This window comes from Leucoraja erinacea, chromosome 9, assembly GCF_028641065.1.
Source record: "Leucoraja erinacea ecotype New England chromosome 9, Leri_hhj_1, whole genome shotgun sequence".
Taxonomy (NCBI): domain Eukaryota; kingdom Metazoa; phylum Chordata; class Chondrichthyes; order Rajiformes; family Rajidae; genus Leucoraja; species Leucoraja erinaceus.
The window spans coordinates 26,282,992-26,305,478 of record NC_073385.1 but is presented as its reverse complement, the minus strand read 5'-3'; the positions used below and the strand labels follow the sequence as shown (position 1 = coordinate 26,305,478).

Below are 22,487 nucleotides of genomic sequence, written 5' to 3'. Positions count from 1 at the left end.
CCCGAGGATTAACCTCGTGAGCCTTCGCTGCGCTACCTCAATAGCAAGGATGTCCTTCCTCAAATTGGGATTTAAGATGGAGGTAGGTACATTTTTGAAAAATCGAGGACCTCAATCTGTCAGAATTGAACGTTGACCCACCTGTCTAAAGGTGTCAACTGTGGTGGTGCCAGCTGTCTGATCACCCAGTCCAGCGGAGCGCCCCATCCAAGCGGAGTCCTGGAATTGTGCAAATGGCCCTGGCGGATTGTACAAACTTTGTCTAATACGAAAGGAGATTTATTCAAAAGATGGACAAATCAAATCGGCGCGAGAACGCACAATTAAAAACAAGTCCTTATTTTTGTATAATTCCCCTTTCTGCCTTGTGAAAGCCCTGCGCGGGGATTAGAAAGCTTTGGCAGCCCGGGCCGCGGGTGTGTGTGCGGGTGTGTGTGTGTGTGTGTGTGTGTGTGTGTGTCTGTGTCTGTGTGTCTGTGTGTGCGTGTGTGTCGTTTGTGTGTCTGTGTATGTGTATGTGTATGTGTGCGCTCCCGTGTGCCTTTCCATCGTGCAGCGGCTGCGCTCAATGTAGAAATGCAAAAGGCGATGCAGCTGAAATGCGCGTTGAGTGGGATGGAGCGCTCCTTTAATCTGCTTTCTTCGCCTCGCTGCTGACGAGCTTCAATCACGCAGCCCGTACGTCTCCGTCTGCGGGCGAGCGAGCTGCATATTCTCCATCCGAGCACGTACTAAGCAACGTGATGAACGGGCTCCGCTAGCAGCCACTACAGCTGCTGACAATTCCGCCCGGGCTCCCACTCTCTCGCCCTCTCCATCCAAATCCTATATCAATCTAGCCAGGCAACCGGCTCATCGAGGTAGTCAGGACCGGATCGGGCTGCGGACGGGGGATGCTGCTGTCGTTGCTGTTGCTGCCTCCGCCTCTATCCCTGCCGAGGTGACATCTTTCCGCTCCGCCAGCCTTGGATACGGCAGTGAAGCAGCCTCTCTCCACGTTCTGAACTTCTCGTCTCAGTGATTTTTTTTCTCCCCCCCCCCGGATTGGGGAGTGGGTGGGTTTTGAGTTCCGGGCGGATCCAGCTGTATGTGTCTGGATGTGTGTGTGTCTGTTTGTGCGTGCGCGGAGGAGAGGGGAGATTTCTCGTTGAGAAATGTTGCAGCTCGAATAATTCGTCGCTGTTGAAGAGGAAGCCGAGTTCGCCGGGAGCTGATGCCTCCGAGTCCGCTTTTTCCCTGCTGGGTGTGTGAACGACTGCCGGAATGGACCGGAGACTGGATGGATTTAGCTGACCTGCGATCGAACGTGTTCTCGTAATTGCTCTCCAGGGACCAGTGCGAGTTACTTTTAAACAACCACGGCGGCCGGCAAAAAGCTCTCGCCTGTTACGGTATAACACGGATTCCTTCTTCATGGGCTGGCTACACGCTCCGTCCCGAAGAGAGGCGGGCGCTGCCCCACTCCATTAACCGTTAACACCGACGCCTGACTCTACCTTGGACTTGATTTCTTCAAATTAAAAAAAAACGCAGCGTTAGATTTTTCTCTTGGTTAATCCCACCTAACTGGGGAGCGAGGGGATCACGGACGCTGGTCTCCGGGATTGCTGAACAGTCCGCTGAAGGCTGGATATGTTAACGTGAAGATGGATTTTGCTTATATGCTCTCGTGGTTGCTTACAGTAGTACTAGAAGGCATTTCTGCCCAGGGGGTGTACGGTAAGTTTGTGATGGAAACGTTTCTCTTTTAGTGATCAGCGTGGATATTGCATTTCTTGCTAACTGGTCGCAAGGATTTCAAGGTTGCATTCTTCCCAAAAAAAACCCTGAAATCCCCGACCAAACCCGAACCGATGCGGTTAAAGTATTCTTTGCAAAAAAAATTCCCCCCAAAACCATTTGACGTATTGATTTCCAGCAAGAGTGTTTAGTGAGTTCCGTTGTGGTGAATGCAAATGAGAATCTACAATATCGTGAACGCGACGTTAATTGCTAGGACATTAACCGCAGTTGCAACAACGCGTTTTAAGGGCTCCGGTGTTGTACACGAGTGTACACATTTGGGCAGTTTCCGCATCTGGACATCAGCTGTCTATTGTATTGGGTACACACTCGTGCATTTAACGTGAGCTCTCGCTTTCTGTTTGAAATATCTAAAAGGTGGTTGCAGTTCGTCACATGACGCTGTCATCCCTTCCTCCAGCACGACCTTAAACTTGCTTGCGTACATTTAGTTCCGAAGATCATTAATTACGAATTGAGCTTGGCTGAATCCATTAAGTACACTGTGTACAACACTGTATATCAGGATAGTTGCTTTTGACGGACTTTCAGATTTTGTGTGATTTATTAAACGGTGGCAATATACTATATTACAGTTTAAGAACAATTTGATACGTAGGTTACTACCATATCTGAACTAGAAGAAGTGGATGATGGCGCCTGTTAAAATTAAACATTTTTAATTAAGAGTATTCTCAGGTTGTAGCCAGCAGGATAAATAGGGGAAATCTGTGATGCAGAATTTTTGATTTGGACAAAGTATTGGGCAAAATATCGCACCATTAAGGCTTCTTGGATTCCACGTGGTGGACAATGACAGAGTGGGGGGTTTAATCAGGTAAAATAAAATGGGGATTGGAATAATCGTGTCAGTTTTAGTTTGTAAAGCTCTAGTTAATTAAAGAACTATGAAGGAGCTTGGGATTCAAATAATCACCAATTACTAACACCAACAACTTGAATGAAGCGGCTCGGCTGGTCGAATGTGTCCAAGATACAAGTTTTGTTAACGATGTTGAATTGATTCGGTCGGCGGGCCTTGAGGTGAATACAAATTGATGAAGTCGGGTTAAGTGCGTGGAGAAGAATCAGTAGATTGAGTACTTTAAGGAGAAACGTGAAGTTTTCTCGCTTTAGTTGACAATAGGAAAGATAAGTAAAAATGTGGGTATTTGAAGGGACCCAAATGACCTTGTAAACGGGTCAAAAATTGGATACAGCTGCCAATTAGAAAAGTAGAAGGCATGTTTGCCCTAATGAGAAATGATGATAATTATACGTGATACCACGCCGATAACTCCACGTGTCGCCTTGCAATAAACGAATACACCTGTGGACGGTGGGGCATAACACATGTCAATCAGGGTTGCTGTTGGACAACAACATTGAACGTTGTCTGCAATCCAGCTGCTTCTGAAATACCTTGCTTTACTGGGAGTTTGGAATTGGCGATCGCCATTTTTGAAGAGGGCTTCACCATATTGGAGAGATGGGAGATTTATTGAGCAAAACAAAGTGCTGGAGGAATTCAGCGTGCCCAGGCAGAATCTGCGAGGGAATGGTCAGACGACATTTCGGGTCAGAACTTTTCTTCAGACAGTGAATAAGATTTCTTCATTGAATGTTTGGAATTCAATCTTGACGTTCATTGTGCATATTCGAGAGAGGTTGTAAGTGCACATCTTGTATGTGTATGTGACAAATAAACTTGACTTGACTTGAAGTGCAAGATGAAAGGTTATAGATATCCTGCGGGGTGTCATGAAGGTAGATCATCGGCCAATAGATTATGAATGGAGGAATAGGCGCCGAGGATATGATCGCTGTAATCTGGTGTTTGCTTTAGATTTCTTCCAAAATAAAAATCAAATCCCATTCCCCTTCTATCAAAAATGTACCCTCCCCCATTCTTTGGTACAACCCGTAGAATTAAATGGACCCAAAGAAGGGTCTCGACCCGAAACGTCACCCATTCCTTCTCTCCAGAGATGCTGTCTGTCCCGCTGAGTTACTCCAGCTTTTTCTGTCTATCTTCAATTGAACTAATTGACTCGTTCTAGAAACAACCATTGTCATTTTAGATAATCAATTGGTTTATTTTTAACACAGTTCTGAAGTCGAGGTGAGAGATGGATTTTCAAAATCCCTTACATCATTGTACCATTAAAATCCTCCTCCAAATTAAACGCAGACTGGAGGAACTGTGCAGACTGCAAATGCAGAGTTCACCAGATCACCTTTTTCCAGTCACACACACACGACCACCCACTCTTTATCTCCCTGCAGAGTAATCCAGCGGAGGTTTCATTGAGTGTAGTCATGGGTCTCGAAAGAATTAAAAGCTGCTGTTTCTGTTTAAAAAGTGAACGCACTGATTCTGTAACCGACGTGTCACTATTGAGTCGGCTTCTGTGGCGAATAACCAGATCAGCGACAGATAATTGGTTGCAGTATAGATGGTTACCGAGATCCCGTTGTGAATAAATCAATGAGCTCGCTATTTCAAGTCAACTGAACTGTTAGGTTTTCTAAAAAAATCCTGGGCTGAATCCACTATCAGAAATTGTTGTGCACTTCTCCTAAGGACGGCGCTATAATCCAGTAGCCGAGAACGTGCGCTGTGGATGTTATGAAGGAGCAGCACTCGTGAGTTGAGCAACGAGATGTCAGTGGTTATGTTAATTTCGCAAATGAAATTGACATGTCGGTCCCTGGTGATCAATCAATATCGAGAGGCCACAGGGAAATCTCATTTGTTCGCATTTTAGTACCGGATTGTAAGCTTTGGCTCTCGTTATGAAATTGTTTTTTTTTTAAAAATTTGGTTTAGTCCAAAATGGGAGCTAAACATATCGCAGTGATAAGTTGTTTTTTTAAAGCTCAGAAGAACATTAACTGAAGTACTGTAATCGTTTACATCTTGTATTGTTACCTGTTGTTCGAGATACTCCAACGGCAAGGAACCAAGGCCGATATTTGCAATGGAGGCGAGCATATTTATTGTATGTTGGTTCACTGTAAGCCGTGTGTGTACCTGTTATTTTACAATGTCGCGGCAAAGCAAAATACACCCCCTGTATTGGGATCCTAGATGGAGGCGAGAGGAGGGGAGTTTAAAAAGCCTTCGCGCATTAATAACATTATGGAAGAGACATGATGAACAATGGAGTAACTCAGCGGGTCAGGCAGCAACTCTGGAGAAAAGGAAGAGGTGACGTTTCGGGTCAAGACACTTCTTCCTCGACCTCAAACGTCGCCTCTTCCTTTCCTCCAGAGATGCTGCCTGACCTGCCGAGTTACTCCAGCATTTCGTGTCTATCTTTGGTGTAGACCAGTATCTGCAATTCCTTCCTTCACAACATTATGGAAATTGACTTTCAGTAGAGCAGTTGGAATAGATCTGGAAATGGCTGGCCGCATCCGATCTTGTTTAGTGTATGTCTGGGGATTAGTAGCAGGAACCACCAGATACCTCGGAATTTACCAGGAGAGGAATTGGGAGCAATCAGGCCAATCTGCCCCAGGGTTCTGTCTCTGATGCAACATTCTGATCCGAAACATCGTCTATCCATTCCCTCTATAGACACTGCCTGACCCATTGAGTCAAGGCCTGTCCCGCTTGCGTGTTCTTGGCATGCAAATTACGTGACCTCGTGGCATCGTATGGCCACGTGGGGCTGGTCCCACTGAGAAGCGCGGAGGGGTATGCAGTTGAGCGCGACATCGTGCGGGGCTCCGAAATTTTTATAGCGAGAGAAATCTTCTCGGCCAACGTCCTGTCGCGTAACTGAAGGCCAAAGTGGGACAGGCCCAAGACCCTGGCGCGACGCAACATCTCACCACCAACAGCAGCAGAAGTAGGCAAACGATCGTCGAACTCAGCCTGGGGCTCGCGGCCGTTGCGGCCTGGATTCGCCCCACCCCTACTCCCAGAGCGGGGCCAAGAAAATTGAAGATAAACTCAAAATGCAGGAGTAACTCAGCGGGACCGGCAGCATCTCTGGAGAGAAACAATGGGTGACGTTCCGTGTCAAGACCCTTCTTTTCAGAACTTTTTTTCACGCAGAGAGTGGTGAATCTCTGGAACTCTCTGCCACAGAGGGTAGTTGAGGCCAGTTCATTGGCTATATTTAAGAGGGAGTTAGATGTGGCCCTTGTGGCTAAAGGGATCAGGGGGTATGGAGAGACAGCAGGTACAGGATAGTTGGATGATCAGTCATGATCATATTGAATGACGGTGCAGGCTCGAAGGGCCGAATGGCCTACTCCTGCACCTATTTTCTTTGTTTCTATGAAACATCACCCATTGCTTCTCTCCAGAGATGCTGCCAGTCCTGCTGAGTTACTCCAGCTTTGTTTCCATCTTCAAATGACGTCACCAGACAGCTGAGCGGACGTATGTAATCGCGCCTGACCTTCGCAGGACCGTCGCGGCTCAACGCGACCACGAGGTTGCCTAATTTGGTGCCAAGGACACGTAAGTGGGACAGGCCCTCATGCACTTTTTGGTTTGATCTTGCCTTTTGATTGACTCGCTCCTGTAGAATCTTTTCATGTATGGATCTCCCATTCCCAATGCACTGAGCTGTCATGTTTCTGAACAAAAATAAATATTTTCTCTTTCAAATTACCAATATGCAACACTGCGAGAGCAGTTATGGTGGGGAAGTGTGAGTATTGTCAACAGGAAGGCACTTCAAAGTCGTACGCATGCATAAAAGGATACATTCACTCCATGAAACTGAACACGCCTGTTTTCACCATCATGACATTCTACTTGCAGCTGGGAAATTGACGTATTCAAGTTTGTCCAACGTGAAAATGCATATACTGCACCTCAAGCACAGACCATTTAAAAATCCCAAGTAAAAGCGTAGGTAGTTTTGCACTCCCAGAATAAGCAAAGATCTAGTCAGATTGGGAGTGAATTGTTACAATGGTTTGGAAGGTACACTAACAACAGTATACGCGTCAGTTTGTACCTGTCTTCCACACCTCGTAAAGTGACCAAACGCTCCTTCCAAGACATCCGGCCCTCGACTTTGTACCAGCCATGGCTGGCAAACGCTGGTTTGAATGGAGCCTCTGACTATAATTGGGGAAAGTTGATGGGTTGCTTTCCCATCCCTTCTCATACAAAGTTTTTTTCTTTAAAAACCATGTTATGTGTAAGAAATTAGGTCATGTTATTTCTTTAAAAATGCCAGTATATTTGAGCTATTTTGAATGTCTCTGACTTTGGGAGATGGTTAAAACCATTCAAAGAGCTTTGGCGACTGTCTCGCAGTCAGCTGGGCCTCCCGAATCATGTGTGTGGGGCGGTAGCACAAAAGGCAAGCGGGGTTCGTAAGTTCAAGGAGCAGTATTATGACCATTTGGTCCATCAAGTCTACTCCTCACCTTTAATCATGGCTGATCTATCTTTCCCTCTCAAACACATTCCCCTGCCTTTACCCCATAACCCCTTAACCTTTACAAATCAAGAATCGTGACAATTTGCACCTTAAAATATCCATTGACGGCTTCCACAGTGGTCTGTGTCAATGAATTCCACCGATTCATCTTCCACTGATTCGAAAAATTCATCATCCACTGACTCAAGACATTCCTCCTCATCTCCTTTCTAAAGGTACTTCATTTTATTCTGAGGCTTTGGCATCAGGTCCTAGACTCCCCCATTAGTGGAAACGCCTCTCCACATGCACTCTATCCAGGCCTTTCACTATTTGGTAAGTTTCAATGAGGTTCCCATTTGCCCTTCTAAACTCCAGTGCCTTCAAACGCTCATCACAATTGGTTAACCAAATTATCCTTGGGATCATTCTCGTAAACTCCTCGCAACTCCCTCCAACGCCACCACATCCTTCCTCAGATATGGGGCCCAAAACTGCCCACAATACTGCAAATGGGGCCAGTATCCTATAAAGCCTCAGCAATACATCCCTGTTTTTGTATTCTAGACGTCTTGAAATAAATGCTAACATTGCCCCATAACTATTGCATTCACCTTTGTTTTTGATATCAGCCCTTATTTGGACACATGTCCCGTGAACACACCACAGAATCAAGCTGTTATGCCCAGTAGGCCAATGCTCATGGTTTTTGCTGTACCCAAGACTCTCACTATCACACACATCTATATCATGCTATTTATTTCTTCAAATTTTAAAATAAGATTTCCGTTTAACCACTCCCATATAATTGCAATGCTAATGCTGACCATGTCCAATTATTAGTTCTGCATGTTATTGCTATGTTTAACTATTAACCTGACATTTAAACTCTTGACATGCTTAACTATAAGCCCTTTTAAGGCATTGTCTCTCGGTAGGAAAATCCAGGCATTTGCAGAAACTTGAGTGTCCAGGCCAATGGATGTAATTGTATGTATATTTGAGTATCCAGGTCAATAATCAGGACTGTCTTATGAAGAAAGACTGGATAGACTTGGTTTATACTCTCTAGAATTTAGAAGATTGAGAGGGGATCTTATAGAAACTTACAAAATTCTTAAGGTGTTGGACAGGCTAGATGCAGGAAGATTGTTCCCGATGTTAGGGAAGTCCAGGACAAGGGGTCACAGCTTAAGGATAAAGGGGAAATCCTTTAAAACCGAGATGAGAAGAACTTTTTTCACGCAGAGAGTGGTGAATCTCTGGAACTCTCTGCCACAGAGGGTAGTTGAGGCCAGTTCATTGGCTATATTTAAGAGGGAGTTAGATGTGGCCCTTGTGGCTAAGGGGATCAGGGGGTATGGAGAGAAGGCAGGTACGGGATACGGAGTTGGATGATCAGCCATGATCATATTGAATGGCGGTGCAGGCTCGAAGGGCCGAATGGCCTACTCCTGCACCTAATTTCTATGTTTCTATGAAAGCATAAAGGGAAAGATTAGTTTGCAGCAATGTTAAGTATGATATCTACGATGGAATAAATACAATACCGGACAATGACAAGCAATCATATTAGTAGACTTTTACAGAGGTCAGGTGCTGACCTGATTTATTTGTTTAATACTAAGTATGGGAAATTTAATTAATTTTGCAATTTGCTGCTGCCTCATTCCCATTTGGATGGAATTGCTACAGATGTAGCCATGCTATTCTTTGTAAATGCCTGTAATGAAAGAAAATTAGAGTAATTTTCAGTGCACAAAGAGTCCACCTTGTTCACACTGCTTGCTGTTTTGGCTTGTGCCTTCATGTCTGGACATCCCTCCATTCCCAGCAGCTGAAGTAATTTTATTTCCATTGGCAATGCGGCTGCCAATTTGAATACATAATCTCACAAACAGTTTAATAATAGTTGGTCGATGGGCGGGAAGCTGATGAAAACTATGGGCCAGAATTCTTTTAATGGTATTTGGAATCTGAGGCATTGAGAATAATCTGGGATTTTAATGTCTTATCCAAAAGGCAGCATTTATTTTAAGGATGCTGAGACATTTGGAATGGTATATGGATAAGAGAGAACTGGGCCAAACGTGGGTAAGTGTGAATAGCTTAGATGACATAGATGCGTTGGGCCAAAGGTACTGTATGACTCTATGCCTTTAATGCTGTGATGTTAGATATATGTTCAAATGTCCAAATGGGACGTACCTTTAACCTTATAATTAAGAGGAAAGTACCCTGTCCAAAGAAATCCTCATGGAGACAAATGTGTTTTTATGTTCAGTATGTACAACGTTTGCATATTTTAGTTTGTAAGATTGTCAATTACAGAAATAAATTGAAAGAAATCCTTTATTTTGAATGCAATTGGGTTTCTAAATCTAATCTAAATCAGTATTTCTATATTTGCCATGATGAATTAATAGGCGGTGCAGCACATTAGGAGGCTGTTCAGCCCATCATTGTCCTTAACAAAGTTATTGAGTTTTCTAAACCATCCCACTTCTGTTTGCTCTCTATAGTCTTGCTTTTTGTTTGTATTTTCCAAATATTTATCCAGTTCCCTTTTGAACATTATTAATGAATCAGCTTCCACCACCATGGGTGTGTTCCTGAGGCATTTACCAGTGGAAGATCATGATGATATTTTATTGTCACTTGTACTGTGAAATTCTTAGTTTTTGCATACAAAGTATACAAAAGAGTCACCACAAAGGCACCAACAGAGTGACAAAAAGTACTCATCCCGTCTTTGTCCCCCTCTCCCCCACCAGGTCCCCCTTAGTTCTTGGTGTCACCTTACTACACTGGGTTCCCCTTGGTTTTTGCCCCCTCCCCCACCCCCCCATGCCAGGTCCCCTTAGTTCTCAATGGCTGTTGTACTATTTAATTCACATTTCCCCTCATTCTTTACACCATCAATTCATCTCTCAAATTTCATTTGACATGGGTCAGCTCCTTTAATATATCTCCTGAAATCTTTAATCTTTAATCATGTAGAAGTCATTGGTGGGGCCAATTCTGGAGTATGGTGTACAATTTTGGTCGCCTAATTATAGGAAGGATGTCAACAAAATAGAGAGAGTACAGAGGAGATTTACTAGAATGTTGCCTGGGTTTCAGCAACTAAGTTGCAGAGAAAGGTTGAACAAGTTAGGGCTTTATTCTTTGGAGCACAGAAGGTTAAGGGGGGGACTTGATAGAGGTCTTTAAAATTATGAGGGGGATAGACAGAGTTGACGTGGATAAGCTTTTTCCCACTGAGAGTAGGGAAGATTCAAACAAGGGGACATGACTTGAGAATGAAGGGACAGAAGTTTAGGGGTAACATGAGGGGGGACGTCTTTACTCAGAGAGTGGTGGCTGTGTGGAATGAGCTTCCAGTGAATGTGGTGGAGGCAGGTTCAATTTTATAATTTAAAAATTAATTGGATAGTTATATGGACGGGAAAGGAATGGAGGGTCATGGTCTGAGTGCAGGTAGATGAGACTAGGAGAGAATATGTGTTCGGCACGGACTAGAAGGGCCGAGATGGCCTGTTTCCGTGCTGTAATTGTTATATGGTTATATGATTATATGTTATTGTTTACTGCACACCTAAGCTATTATTTGGGAATTGTAACTTCTTTAGCAAAGTCCAAGGTACTTTATAAAAAAAAAAAAAAAAAAAGAAGATTTCACGTAGACCTCCTTGGAGACAAAACTCTCATTCCTCCCACTTTTGAAAGTCTGGATTTATAGGGTTTTTTCCCGCTAATTTTGTATTTGTGTTCTTGCCAACTCTATTTCTCATTCAGCTCTTGTTTTCAAATGGACTGCATTTTATTCTCTCTTTCCTTCAATGATTATTGAAGATAGGTTATGCAGGTGCTTTTATTATTTGCTGGAGTGCCGACATTATAAAAGCATTCTCTTGTTCTTCTGGCATCTGTATGGCTTGTATACTGAACAGTTCTAAGTTGTACTTCTAATGGATCTAAAGTGCTGACAATGAAATGTGGAATTCAGGTTTTCAATGCCTCGACCAGCTTGCTGTAAATAACTGCTATTATGCATCAGTACAATCTCTTGTTGTCCTCTTATGGATATTTGTGGATGACATTTATTCTACTGGTGTTAAATATTTGTTGAGAAATGTTGGTTGTGTACATTTAGGGTTTATCACAAGTGGTGCCTTCTTACATATAACAGAATTCCAGGTGGACAAAGCTGAAGTTCCATTTGGTTGAGTTGCCTGTCAATTGGTTTGTTGTATTCGGTAGAATAAAAGCAAGACAGTTCTATATATTTACTGATGCAATGCCACGTGGGGTATTCGGTGCATGTTGTCTGCCTGATAAAAGGTGAGGTTCTTTTTTTGTTAGTCACTTGGTAATGATTTGGTGACTCATCTTCTAATGGGTGAATGATGTCCTATGGCAAGTATGAAAATCATAGGAAGCATAAACGTGGGGAAAAAAATCTAGATAATTTTGACCCATGAGCTTATTCCATCATTTAAATGTTGACCAGGAGTTTAACATCCTCCCCTTATATTTTCCAATTATTTTTCCTCCCAACAGAATTTTACCTATTTATCCATCATGGAAAGTCGAATGTGTTTGCATTAATGTTTTTTGGAGTGTGGCGGTGGAGGTGGGAAACGGTCCTTTTAATTTCCATTGATCATTGTGTTGGAGACAGGGAACACGTTTCTGCATTCCACTGCTGAAATAGCTACGCATATGTTCTATGCCCTTTTGTACTAGATCATCCCACTGCAAGACATTATTTTTTATTATCTTTTTTGTTGAATCTTCCAAATTTGAAAGAGTACATTGTTCTGCACCCGGTCCTCAATACGTTTTCAGCCTTGGCATCCTTCTGCTGAATCTACACTCTTCCTTATGAGGCAATAAATTTTGCTGAGATTTCAATGCATGCATTTGAGCAATTTCTTCTGAAGTGATCTGAGCGAACCTTTTTTACAATTGAAACATTGCTTCCTCGATTTTGTATTCTACCTCCCCCTTCCCAAAGCAAATTCGGCTTTATGATTAAGATTGTGTTTGCTCTTAGTTATGTATGTATGCAGTTTAATCTTGTTGCCTCTCACTTTTCCCAATCTTTAATCATTAGGCAGATATTTTGATTTGTCCATCTCAAATACATCCTTGCATTCAACACCATCTATCATAGATTATTTTTGCCCATTTACTTCTCCTGATAAATTACTGTTCCTCTTAAGCAAACTACTTTGACCCCTGAAGTGTATCTCTTGTACATGTATAAATGTACAAATCTCCATTATTTCATCATTTTTACATGCATGCTGAAAATGCACGTTCGAAGATTTAATGCACCAGTAAAGATCCATTTGTCACCTTTCACTGATTTAAAAAAGGATCCCTTCATCCCCAGTTCTGTGTGTGCTGGTCTATGGTGCAGGTAGATATCAGTTGGTCTCTGCATCATGTTCAGCACAGACATTGTGGGCCTGTTCCTGTGCTGTACTGGTCTATGGTGCTGCGCAATAAATTAATTCAACTTCATCTCATTTCTGTGCACATTCTAATTTTGCTGAAAAGCATTTTCTTGTGCAGTAATGTCCACGAAGATAAAAAAATATAAGCATTCCCACTACAAATTCAATTAGATGGATACAGTATTCACTTCAGAAATCCATGGTGAAACTCCCTATAATGCTTCTGTGTCCACAATTAAAACATTTCTGACGGATGTCACCATGTTATGGGAAGGCTGCAATTGCACAGCAGCAAGCAGGTTTCTAAAGTCCAGCAGTAGGAAATTGTAAGATGAAAGGTTGGATAAAATAGCATTGTTTTCCTTGGAGTAATGGAGTTGGAGAAGAGAGTTAGTTGAGTGCCCAAGAAAGATTATGTAGGGAGGATTTATTTCCTTTGGAGGGAGACACAATCAGGGACAAATATTTAAAGAAATTGGAAGGAAACATAGGTGCTAGATTTTATTATCAATCAAAGGTATGCCGAGACTGTATAAAAGGATTGAGTTGATTGAAAGGCAAAGAGTGGGAAAAGCCCCTCGAACTCACCAAGTCCATATCGACTATTGATCACCATACATACTAGTTCTATTTATCAGGTTGGCAGAAACCTTCATCACATAGAACGTGGACAGCACAGGAGCAGACCCTTCGGCTCACAATGTCTGTGCCGATCATGATGCCAAGACCAACTCTTATCTGCCTGCACATACTCCATATCCCTCTATTCCCTGCATTTCAAGATACCTATCCAAATAGCTTTTAAATGCCACAATGGAATCCGCCTCGACTACCACTTCCGGCAGTATGTTCCAGGCACTCGCTACTCTGTGTTTAAATAAAAAGCCCTGCACATCTCCTTTAACCTTTGCTCCTCTCACCTTAAACCTATGCCTTCTAGTATTTGTGTTTTCCATCCTGGAAAAAGGTTCAGACTGTCTGCCCTATCTATGCCTCCCATAATTTTATATACTGTTATCAGACCTCTCCACAAGCTCCGGTGTTCCAGAGAAAACAATCCAAGTCTGACCAACCTCTCCTTGTAGCTAATACCCCCTAATCCAGGCATCAATCTAGTAAACCTCCTCTCCACCCTTTCCAAAGCCAACATATTCTTAATGTTTTGGGGCAACCAGAACTATACACAATATTCCAAATGCACCCTAACCAAAGTCTTATAAAGCTGCATCAGGACTTCTTGATTCTTCCACTCAATGCCCTGACTAATGAACCAAGCAATTCAGTGAGGTGAATTTTCCATGGTAAAGTTTAATTTCACTTCCCTTCTGGGATGCGAGCTGTCCTGGCGTATTTCTCACCTTAATTCTTGGAATTGATGTTAAATTGTAGTTTGCAGTTTTTCCATCCTGAATCTAAAATTCTGATGCACTGTAAGAATGATGAATGGTAATTTCCTCTCTTTTAATACCCTTGGATGATAATCGTTGGGTCTTCGAGATTTATGTGGGTGGCCCAGTGGCGCAGAGGTAGAGCTGCTGTCTTCCAGCACCAGAGACACTGGTTCGATCCTGACTATGAGTGCTGTTTGTGCGGAGTTTGTATGATCTCCCCGTGACCGCGTGGGTTTTCTCCAGGTGCTCTGGCTTCCTCCCACACTACAAAAACATACAGGTTTGCAGGTTAATTGGCTTTGGGAAATTGTTCCTAGTGGGTAGGATAGTGCAATTTTATCGGGTGAGCACTGGTCGGTGCAGTCTTGGTGGGCCGAAGGGCCTGTTTCCGTGCTATATCTCCAAACTAAACTAAAGTTCCATTTTAATGTGCAGGAAATCCACTGTTTCACTTTGACCTGCTTTTGGGTTCCATTGTATTTCCTGTATTGTATCTTCACTCTCCACTCTGATAATTTCTGGACTGTTCATATAACCAGATAAATGTGTCCTTTCTCAATTATTCTCTTGACTGCACATTGGACATGGTTCCCCTTTACCACTTTCTCAGTGTGTTTTTTAAACTACTTTTCAGTAAATTCTAATAACTTTTTAAAAGGTGTTGCAGCTTTCCAAATTTACACTTATACTTTACACACAATATTCCATATTAACATTTTCAAATGTACTGGATTTTCATTTCTTGCTTTTGTGTGGAATTTTTCCATTCAGTTTGATTTCTTGTCAAATCATGAGTGGAGCTTTTTCATTTTCAGTGTGTGTATTCAGTTTGTGGTGCTGATTTCTATTTTCAGTTTTTTAATCTATCCATTTATTAGCTCAATGTCGGGCACAATAGGCCAGATTTAACAGCTTTAGATGCTTCAGCTCTTTCAATGCATTTACACTTTCAGACCCTTTATTTTGTTTACTTGTCCTATTAGCATTTCTTGCAACTTCCTTCATCACCTTTAGTTCTTTATACTTCTTGACTATTATTTCCATTAATTATTTCCTTTCCTGCAAGTAAGGATTTCATTGTTCCGTTTTGGTACATAAATGACAATAAAACTCTTGACCTTTCTTTCCTGTTTCCATCAAAGATCTTATAGCAGAGCTTTGCTATAAGATCTTTGGTTTCCATCTACAATTTTGTTTTATCTCTTAAATTATCAGTTCTGATGGAATATCAGAACTCTCTTTCTCTCTCCAGTAATGTTTCCTGACCTGCTGGGTATTGGTATTGTTCCACAGCAATTTTCAGGGCTAGCTTTATTTCCTAGATGTAGGAAGTCTAGGTTGCATCAAAACAACCTGGACAGATAGACTACTGCTGAGATGTTGGTGGGTAATCATGCATATGTGTACATTTCAATGGACAAGTTAAGCAATTCTCTATTCCGAGAAACAATTTAAAATTTTCCATTGCCCATCACATTTAGGGCTATCCCAAAACACTTCATGAATAATTATATTTTTTTCAAATGTTGTCACTTTTGCTATTATGTTTCATAAGACACAAATTTGTATAAAAAGTAAATAAAGTGTCCCAAAATGGCCAAGCACAAATATTTAGATAATTTTGTATAATATCATTTAATATACCTTGAGCACTTCGCAGTTTCTAGTGTTGTGGATACTTCTAAAGAGGTTGAGAGGATCTTTGGTTCATGGTTTGTCCAGTGTATGCAACATTCCGTTGTACTGTTGTGTTAGTCCAAACTCTGTGGTTGCATCTCGAAGTAACGCTTGATCCCACATCCATGTTTCTAATGTAAGAATGTTACAAAGCGTGGTCAATTAAACTTCACCACTAGCTATGCCAAAACCAGGAGGTCCAACACCTTTGACTTTTTGATTATGTGTGAAGTTATCTACAATGCTCAGCCTGTCTAAGGAGAGGGTGAGCACTTGCCATGAAAGGAAATAGTGTCCTATTTGTAGGGCATTTTCAGTAGCCTGAAGACTGATGCAAGACGATGGCTGAGAATGGTGTATCAATCGGAGGTTAATAACAAAGGCAATTAACGGTCTCTGATCGGCAGACAATTGAACGGTATAGCGATCCAAATATCTTTTATGTATTACTGAGTGATCTCATGCTTTCAATTGATTCTTTTAATTGTATCATGAGATATCAAATGAAGACTGCTCAGCCCAAGAAGGAACCAGTTACTAAATGCTATGGTCAAATATTTACCGTTGTGGTAACATTAATGATTTTCTTTTCCCCCTTTTTCTGTATTTTTTGGCTTTGATAGGAGTCTGTTTGTGTTCTATAGAAACAGTGACTGGGCACAACGTTTATGAACTGTTGTTGAGTCTTTGCTCTGTATTTGCGAGGAAAGCAAAACCAGAAATTCAGGATGAATTTGAAGTTGGCATGACAAACTGATTAGGTTAGCAATCAAATTGAAAATGTGTTTTAAAATATAATAGTCTTTGCTTACCTTTGCTGAAACTTTGCAACCAAAATAAGGAAAATAGAACCACCACAAACCCTTCAGCAGTACAAAGTAATGTCTTTGACATGAGTGTCAAAGAAACTGTATTGGTTTTGGGTGCCTGTATCAGTTTTTTGATGTTTTTAGTTTAGGGATACAGCATGGAAACAGGCCCTTTTGAGTCTGTGCCAACCAACATTCCCCCACACACTAATACTATGCTACACGTGCCAGGGCCAATTTACAATTATAGTCTAATATGTCTTTGAAGTGTGGGAGGAAACTGGAGATCCAGCAGAAAACCCACGTAAGTCACTGGGAGAATGTACAAACTCCATACAGACAACATCCATAGTTGGGATTGAACCCGTATCTCTGGTGCTGTAAGGCAGCAACTCTACCGCTGTGCTGCCCTATGGGGCACCCTATAGGATGGTTCTATCACTTGATTGCTTGGTGTTTGTTGCAGGCAAATCATGTTGCAATTGGCTTGGGAGTTGAGCAATTGTAATTCTTTGGGAAATGAAGACCCATCACTGTAAAAGGGAAATACTGAAGATACTGGAATAGAACATTTTGGATGTTAGGCAGATTGGGCTGTGGGCGGCTGTGGGGGGCAAAAGAGACAAAGTTTCCGAGAAATGTTTGGCAAAGATTTCTAATGAGAAATCATTAACGCAAAATGTTGAGACCAAGGAACTGCAGCTGCTGGAATTGAGCAAAACACAAAGTGCTGGAGGGGATCAGTAGGTCAGGCAGCATCTGGGGATCGAATGCACAGGCCTTTTTTCAGGTCGGGACAATGCCAGCTGCTGCCTGACCTACTGATCTGCTCCACACTTTGTATTTTGCTCAAGATTCCAGCATCTGCAGTTCCTCCACCACTTTATGTTTTGCCCTAAAACATGGGTTCTGTGTTTCCCTCAATGGATGCTGTTTGACCTGTTGAGAAATCAGTGGTGTCTGGTATCCTTGTGCTGTTCAAATAAATACATGTATAATGAAAATAAATAGATACGTTTAATTCTAATTTGCACGATAATATTTTCAAGACAAAACAGCAAAATGCAAGAGATAATGTAATTTGGAAATCATCATGTTAATTTAGTTTAGTTTAGAGATACCGTGCGGAAACGGGCCCTTCGCCCCACCTGGTCCATGCCGACCAGCAATCCCAGCATATTAACACTATCCTACACACACAAGGGACAATTTTTTTTTACTTTTACCAAGCTATACGTCTTTGGAGTGTGGGAGGAAACCGATCTCGGGGAAAATCCACGCAGTCAAAGGTCAGTTTATTGCCACATGTACCAATTAAGGTACAGTGAAACTCGAATTGCCATTCTTAAAAAAAAGCAACAAAACACACAACTACATAAAAGTTAACATAAACGTCCACCACAGCGGATTCTCCACATTACTCACCGTGATGGAAGGCAATAAAGTCCAATCTCCTTCCTCTTTCTTCCACGGGAAGAACATACAATCTCCGTGCAGGCAGCACCCGTCGGGATCGAACCCGGGTCTCCAGGGCAGCAAGTGCTGTAAGGCAGCAACTCTACCGCAGTGCCACCGTACTGCCCAATATTAATACTCAGTATTTCTTGCGTTTATTACTTATCCTGCTTTGGTTTATTACCTATCCAACTTGCATTAGATGGCCATAGTGAGCTGCAATGTTCAATTCGGGCAGTCTGTGCAGGGGAACGTGCCCCATATTGCTGTTGGGTTTTACAGTTCCAGATACATGGTCTAGCAGCTTGTGACAATGTGTGGCCAAGTCAGAATGATGCCCAGAGTGGATGGTGGCTGTAGACTGGGTACAAGAAGTGATGGTGGAGATCATGGGTGTTCTGCATATCAAAGGATCATGTGCCATTATGATGAGCTTCAATTTGCCACATGACATGCAAGTGGAGCTTGCTACTGTTTCACTACTGGTTTATGGATGGTAAAATATTGATTTATAGTTCAATGGATTGCATTCTCTCCTGCATCAAGGTTGATGGTTTAAATTTCATTCCTGGAATAAGGGTGAATAAAAATTTTCGGCTGGCTCTGTGCATCATGTTCAAGATATCCTGAACTCTCAGAAGTGGCATTTTCAGTTGAGAAGTTAGGGGCAGAGGCTGAATATTGAATTTTGATTCAGCCTGAAGTAGGGTCTCGACCTGAAACGTCATCCAGAGATGCTGCCTGTCCCACTGATTTAATCCAGCATTTTGTGACTATCTTTGCTGAATTTTCTCCCATGGGTGAATATAAAAGATACTGTGGCACTATTTTTGAAGAACAGATGAATTCTGGAGAATATTTATTCTTGCATCAACACTGTAAACATATTATATTGTCTCTATCATTGCATGAGTTAGCAGCTGTTTTGCATATATACAAATCAAGCGTGAAATTGATCTTGCTTTCTGTCGTAAATCTCACCAGTTATCGCATTCGGACAAAATCTGTGTCCCACAGAAAATTAGCCCTGACATTTCTCTGCACAATATCCTTGACATTTAACAGCATCAGTTGCATGCCTAATGTTGTCATAAGTTATGACTTCACTCAATTCTTCCCTTTTTGCATAAACTGAAGCAATTGTGGAAGCAGCCCAGACCATCACACAAACACTCCTCCCTTCCATTGTGTCCATCAACACTTCACACTGCCTCCGCAATGCGACCAGCATAATCAAGGATGAGACGCACCCCGGCCCTTCCCTCTTCTCCCCTCTCCCATCAGACAAGAGGTACATAAGTGTGAAAACTCACACCTCCACATCCAGGGACAGTTTCTTCCCAGCTATTATCAGGCAACTGAACCATTCTACCGACAACGAGAGAGCAGCCATGAGCTGCTATCTACCTCATAGGAAACCCTCGGACTATGTTTGATCGGACTTTACTGGACTTTATCTTGCACTAAACGTTTTACACGTTAATCCTTTATCATGTATCTGTACACTGTGGATGGGTCGAATGTAATTGTCGAGTCATAGAGTGATACAGTGTGGAAACAGGCCCTTCGGCCCAACCTACCCACACTCCCAGCTACACCAGTCACACTTGCCTGCGCTTGGTCCATATCCCTCCAAATCTGTCCTATCCATGTACCTGTCTAACTGTTTCTTAAACGATGGGATAGTCCCAGTCTGAACTACCTCCTCTGGCAGCTTGTTCATTACACCCACCACCCTTTATGTGAAATAGTTACCCCTCGGATTGCTATTAAATCTTTTCCCCTTCACCTTGAACCTATATGCTCTGGTCCTCGATTCCCCTCCTATGGGTAAGAGATTCTGTGCATCTTCCCTATCCATTCCTCTCATGATTTTGTACACTTCTATAAGATCTCCCCTCATCTTCCTGCACTCCAAGGAATAGCGACCCAGCCTACTCAACCTCTTCCTATAACTCATCTTTACTCTCAAGCCTTTCTTGACGTCCTCTGAGGGAGGGCTATATGTATGTATTTATGTATGTACTTAATCTATGAACTAATATTGTATAACGTTAGTACCTCCACCAATGTAAAGCACTTTGTTCAACAAGAGTTGTTTTTTAAATGTGCTATAAAAATAAAAGCGACTTGGACTTGACTTGAAAGTGACTTGACTAAAAACCTTTTCGACCACCTTATAGAAACATAGAAATTAGGTGCAGGAGTAGGTCATTCAGCCCTTCGAGCCTGCACGGCCATTCAATATGATCATGGCTGATCATCCAACTCGGTATCCTGTACCTGCCTTCTCTCCATACCCTCTTATCCCCTTAGCCACAAGAGCCACATCTAACTCCCTCTTAAATATAGCCAATGAACTGGCCTCGACTACCCTCTGTGGCAGAGAGTTCCAGAGATTCACCACTCTCTATGTGAAAAAAGTTCTCATCTCAGTTTTAAAGGATTTCCCCCTTATCCTTAAGCTGTGACCCCTTGTCCTGGACTTCCCCAACATCGGGAGCAATCTTCCTGCATCTAGCCTGTCCAACCCCTTAAGAATTTTGTAAGTTTCTATAAGATCCCCTCTCAAAGTCCTAAATTCTAGAGAGTATAAACCAAGTCTATCCAGTCTTTCTTCATAAGGCAGTCCTGACATCCCAGGAATCAGTCCGGTGAACCTTCTCTGCACTCCCTCCATGGCAATAATGTCCTTCCTCAGATTTGGAGACCAAAACTGTACGCAATACTCCAGGTGTGGTCTCACCAAGACCCTGTACAACTGCAGTAGAACCTCCCTGCTCCTATACTCAAATCCTTTTGCTATGAAAGCTAACATACCATTCGCTTTCTTCACTGCCTGCTGCACCTGCATGCCTACTTTCAATGACTGGTGTACCATGACACCCAGGTCTCGCTGCATCTCCCCTTTTCCTAGTCGGCCACCATTTAGATAATAGTCTGCTTTCCTGTTTTTGCCACCAAAATGGATAACCTCACATTTATCCACATTATACTGCATCTGCCAAACATTTGCCCACTCACCCAGCCTATCCAAGTCACCTTGCAGTCTCCTAGCATCCTCCTCACAGCTAACACTGTCCCCCAGCTTGGTGTCATCCGCAAACTTGGAGATATTGCCTTCAATTCCTCATCCAGATCATTAATATATATTGTAAATAGCTGGGGTCCCAGCACTGAGCCTTGCGGTACCCCACTAGTCACTGCCTGCCATTGTGAAAATGACCCGTTTACTCCCACTCTTTGCTTCCTGTTTGCCAGCCAGTTCTCTATCCACATCAATACTGAACCCCCAATGCTGTGTGCTTTAAGTTTGCATACTAATCTCTTATGTGGGACCTTGTCGAAAGCTTTCTGGAAGTCCAGATACACCACATCCACTGGTTCTCCCCTATCCACGCAACTAGTTACATCCTCGAAAAATTCTATAAGATTCGTCAGACATGATTTGCCTTTCGTAAATCCATGCTGACTTTGTCCAATGATTTCACCATTTTCCAAATGTGCTGCTATCCCATCTTTAATAACTGACTCTAGCAGTTTCCCCATTACCGATGTTAGACTAACTGGTCTGTAATTCCCCATTTTCTCTCTCCCTCCCTTCTTAAAAAGTGGGGTTACGTTTGCTACCCACCAATCCTCAGGAACTACTCCAGAATCTAAAGAGTTTTGAAAGATTATTACTAATGCATCCACTATTTCTGGAGCTACTTCCTTAAGTACTCTGGGATGCAGCCTATCTGGCCCTGGGGATTTATCGGCCTTTAATCCATTCAATTGACCCAACACCACTTCCCGGCTAACCTGGTTATCTACCTATGACTCAACCTAGCACCTGCTCTCCTAGATCCCTCTGCTCTATAACATTACCCAGAGACCTACCATTTACTGTGTAGATCCTGCCTTTTTTCGATGTCCCAAAATGCAGCACCTCACACTTTTCGGTATTAAATTCCATCAACCATTCCTCATCCACCTGGCCAATCGATCCAGATCCTGTTGCAATCGTTCACAACCATCTTCACTATCTGCAAAACCACTAACTTTTGTATCATCAGCAAACTTGCTAATCTTGTCCTGTATGTTCTCATCCAAATCATCGATGGAGATGCCAAACAGTAACTGGCTCAGCGCCGAACCCTGAGGCACACCACTAGTCAAAGACCTCCAGTCCAAGAAGCAGCTTTCCACCATCACCCTCTGCTTCCTTCCATGGAGCCAATTTGCTATCCATTCAGCTATCTCTCCTTGGATCCCATGAGATCTAACTTTCCAGAACAACCTACCATGCGGAAGCTTGACTCATGGATGCCTTAAATCCATGTACAAAACATCTACAGCTCCGCCCCCATCGACTTTTTGATCACTTTTTCAAAAAAATCAATCGGACTTGTGAGACACGACCTCCCATGTACAAAACCATGCTGACTAACCCTAACCAGCCCTTGCCCATCCAAATGCCTATATATCCTATCCCTCAGAATACTCTCTAGTAACTTTCCAACTCCACATGTT

General features: G+C 42.5%; 1 protein-coding gene across 1 annotated transcript in view; it reads left to right on the top strand.

The window, feature by feature from the left end:
* The first annotated feature begins 688 nt into the window (after positions 1–688).
* mdga2a (MAM domain containing glycosylphosphatidylinositol anchor 2a) overlaps positions 689–22,487 on the top strand; it is an 845,563-nt gene continuing 823,764 nt past the window's right edge. The window contains exon 1 of the mRNA XM_055640389.1: positions 689–1,719. Coding sequence (XP_055496364.1) covers positions 1,647–1,719 — 73 coding nt within the window. The 5' untranslated portion in view covers positions 689–1,646. The remainder of the gene's footprint in view (positions 1,720–22,487) is intronic.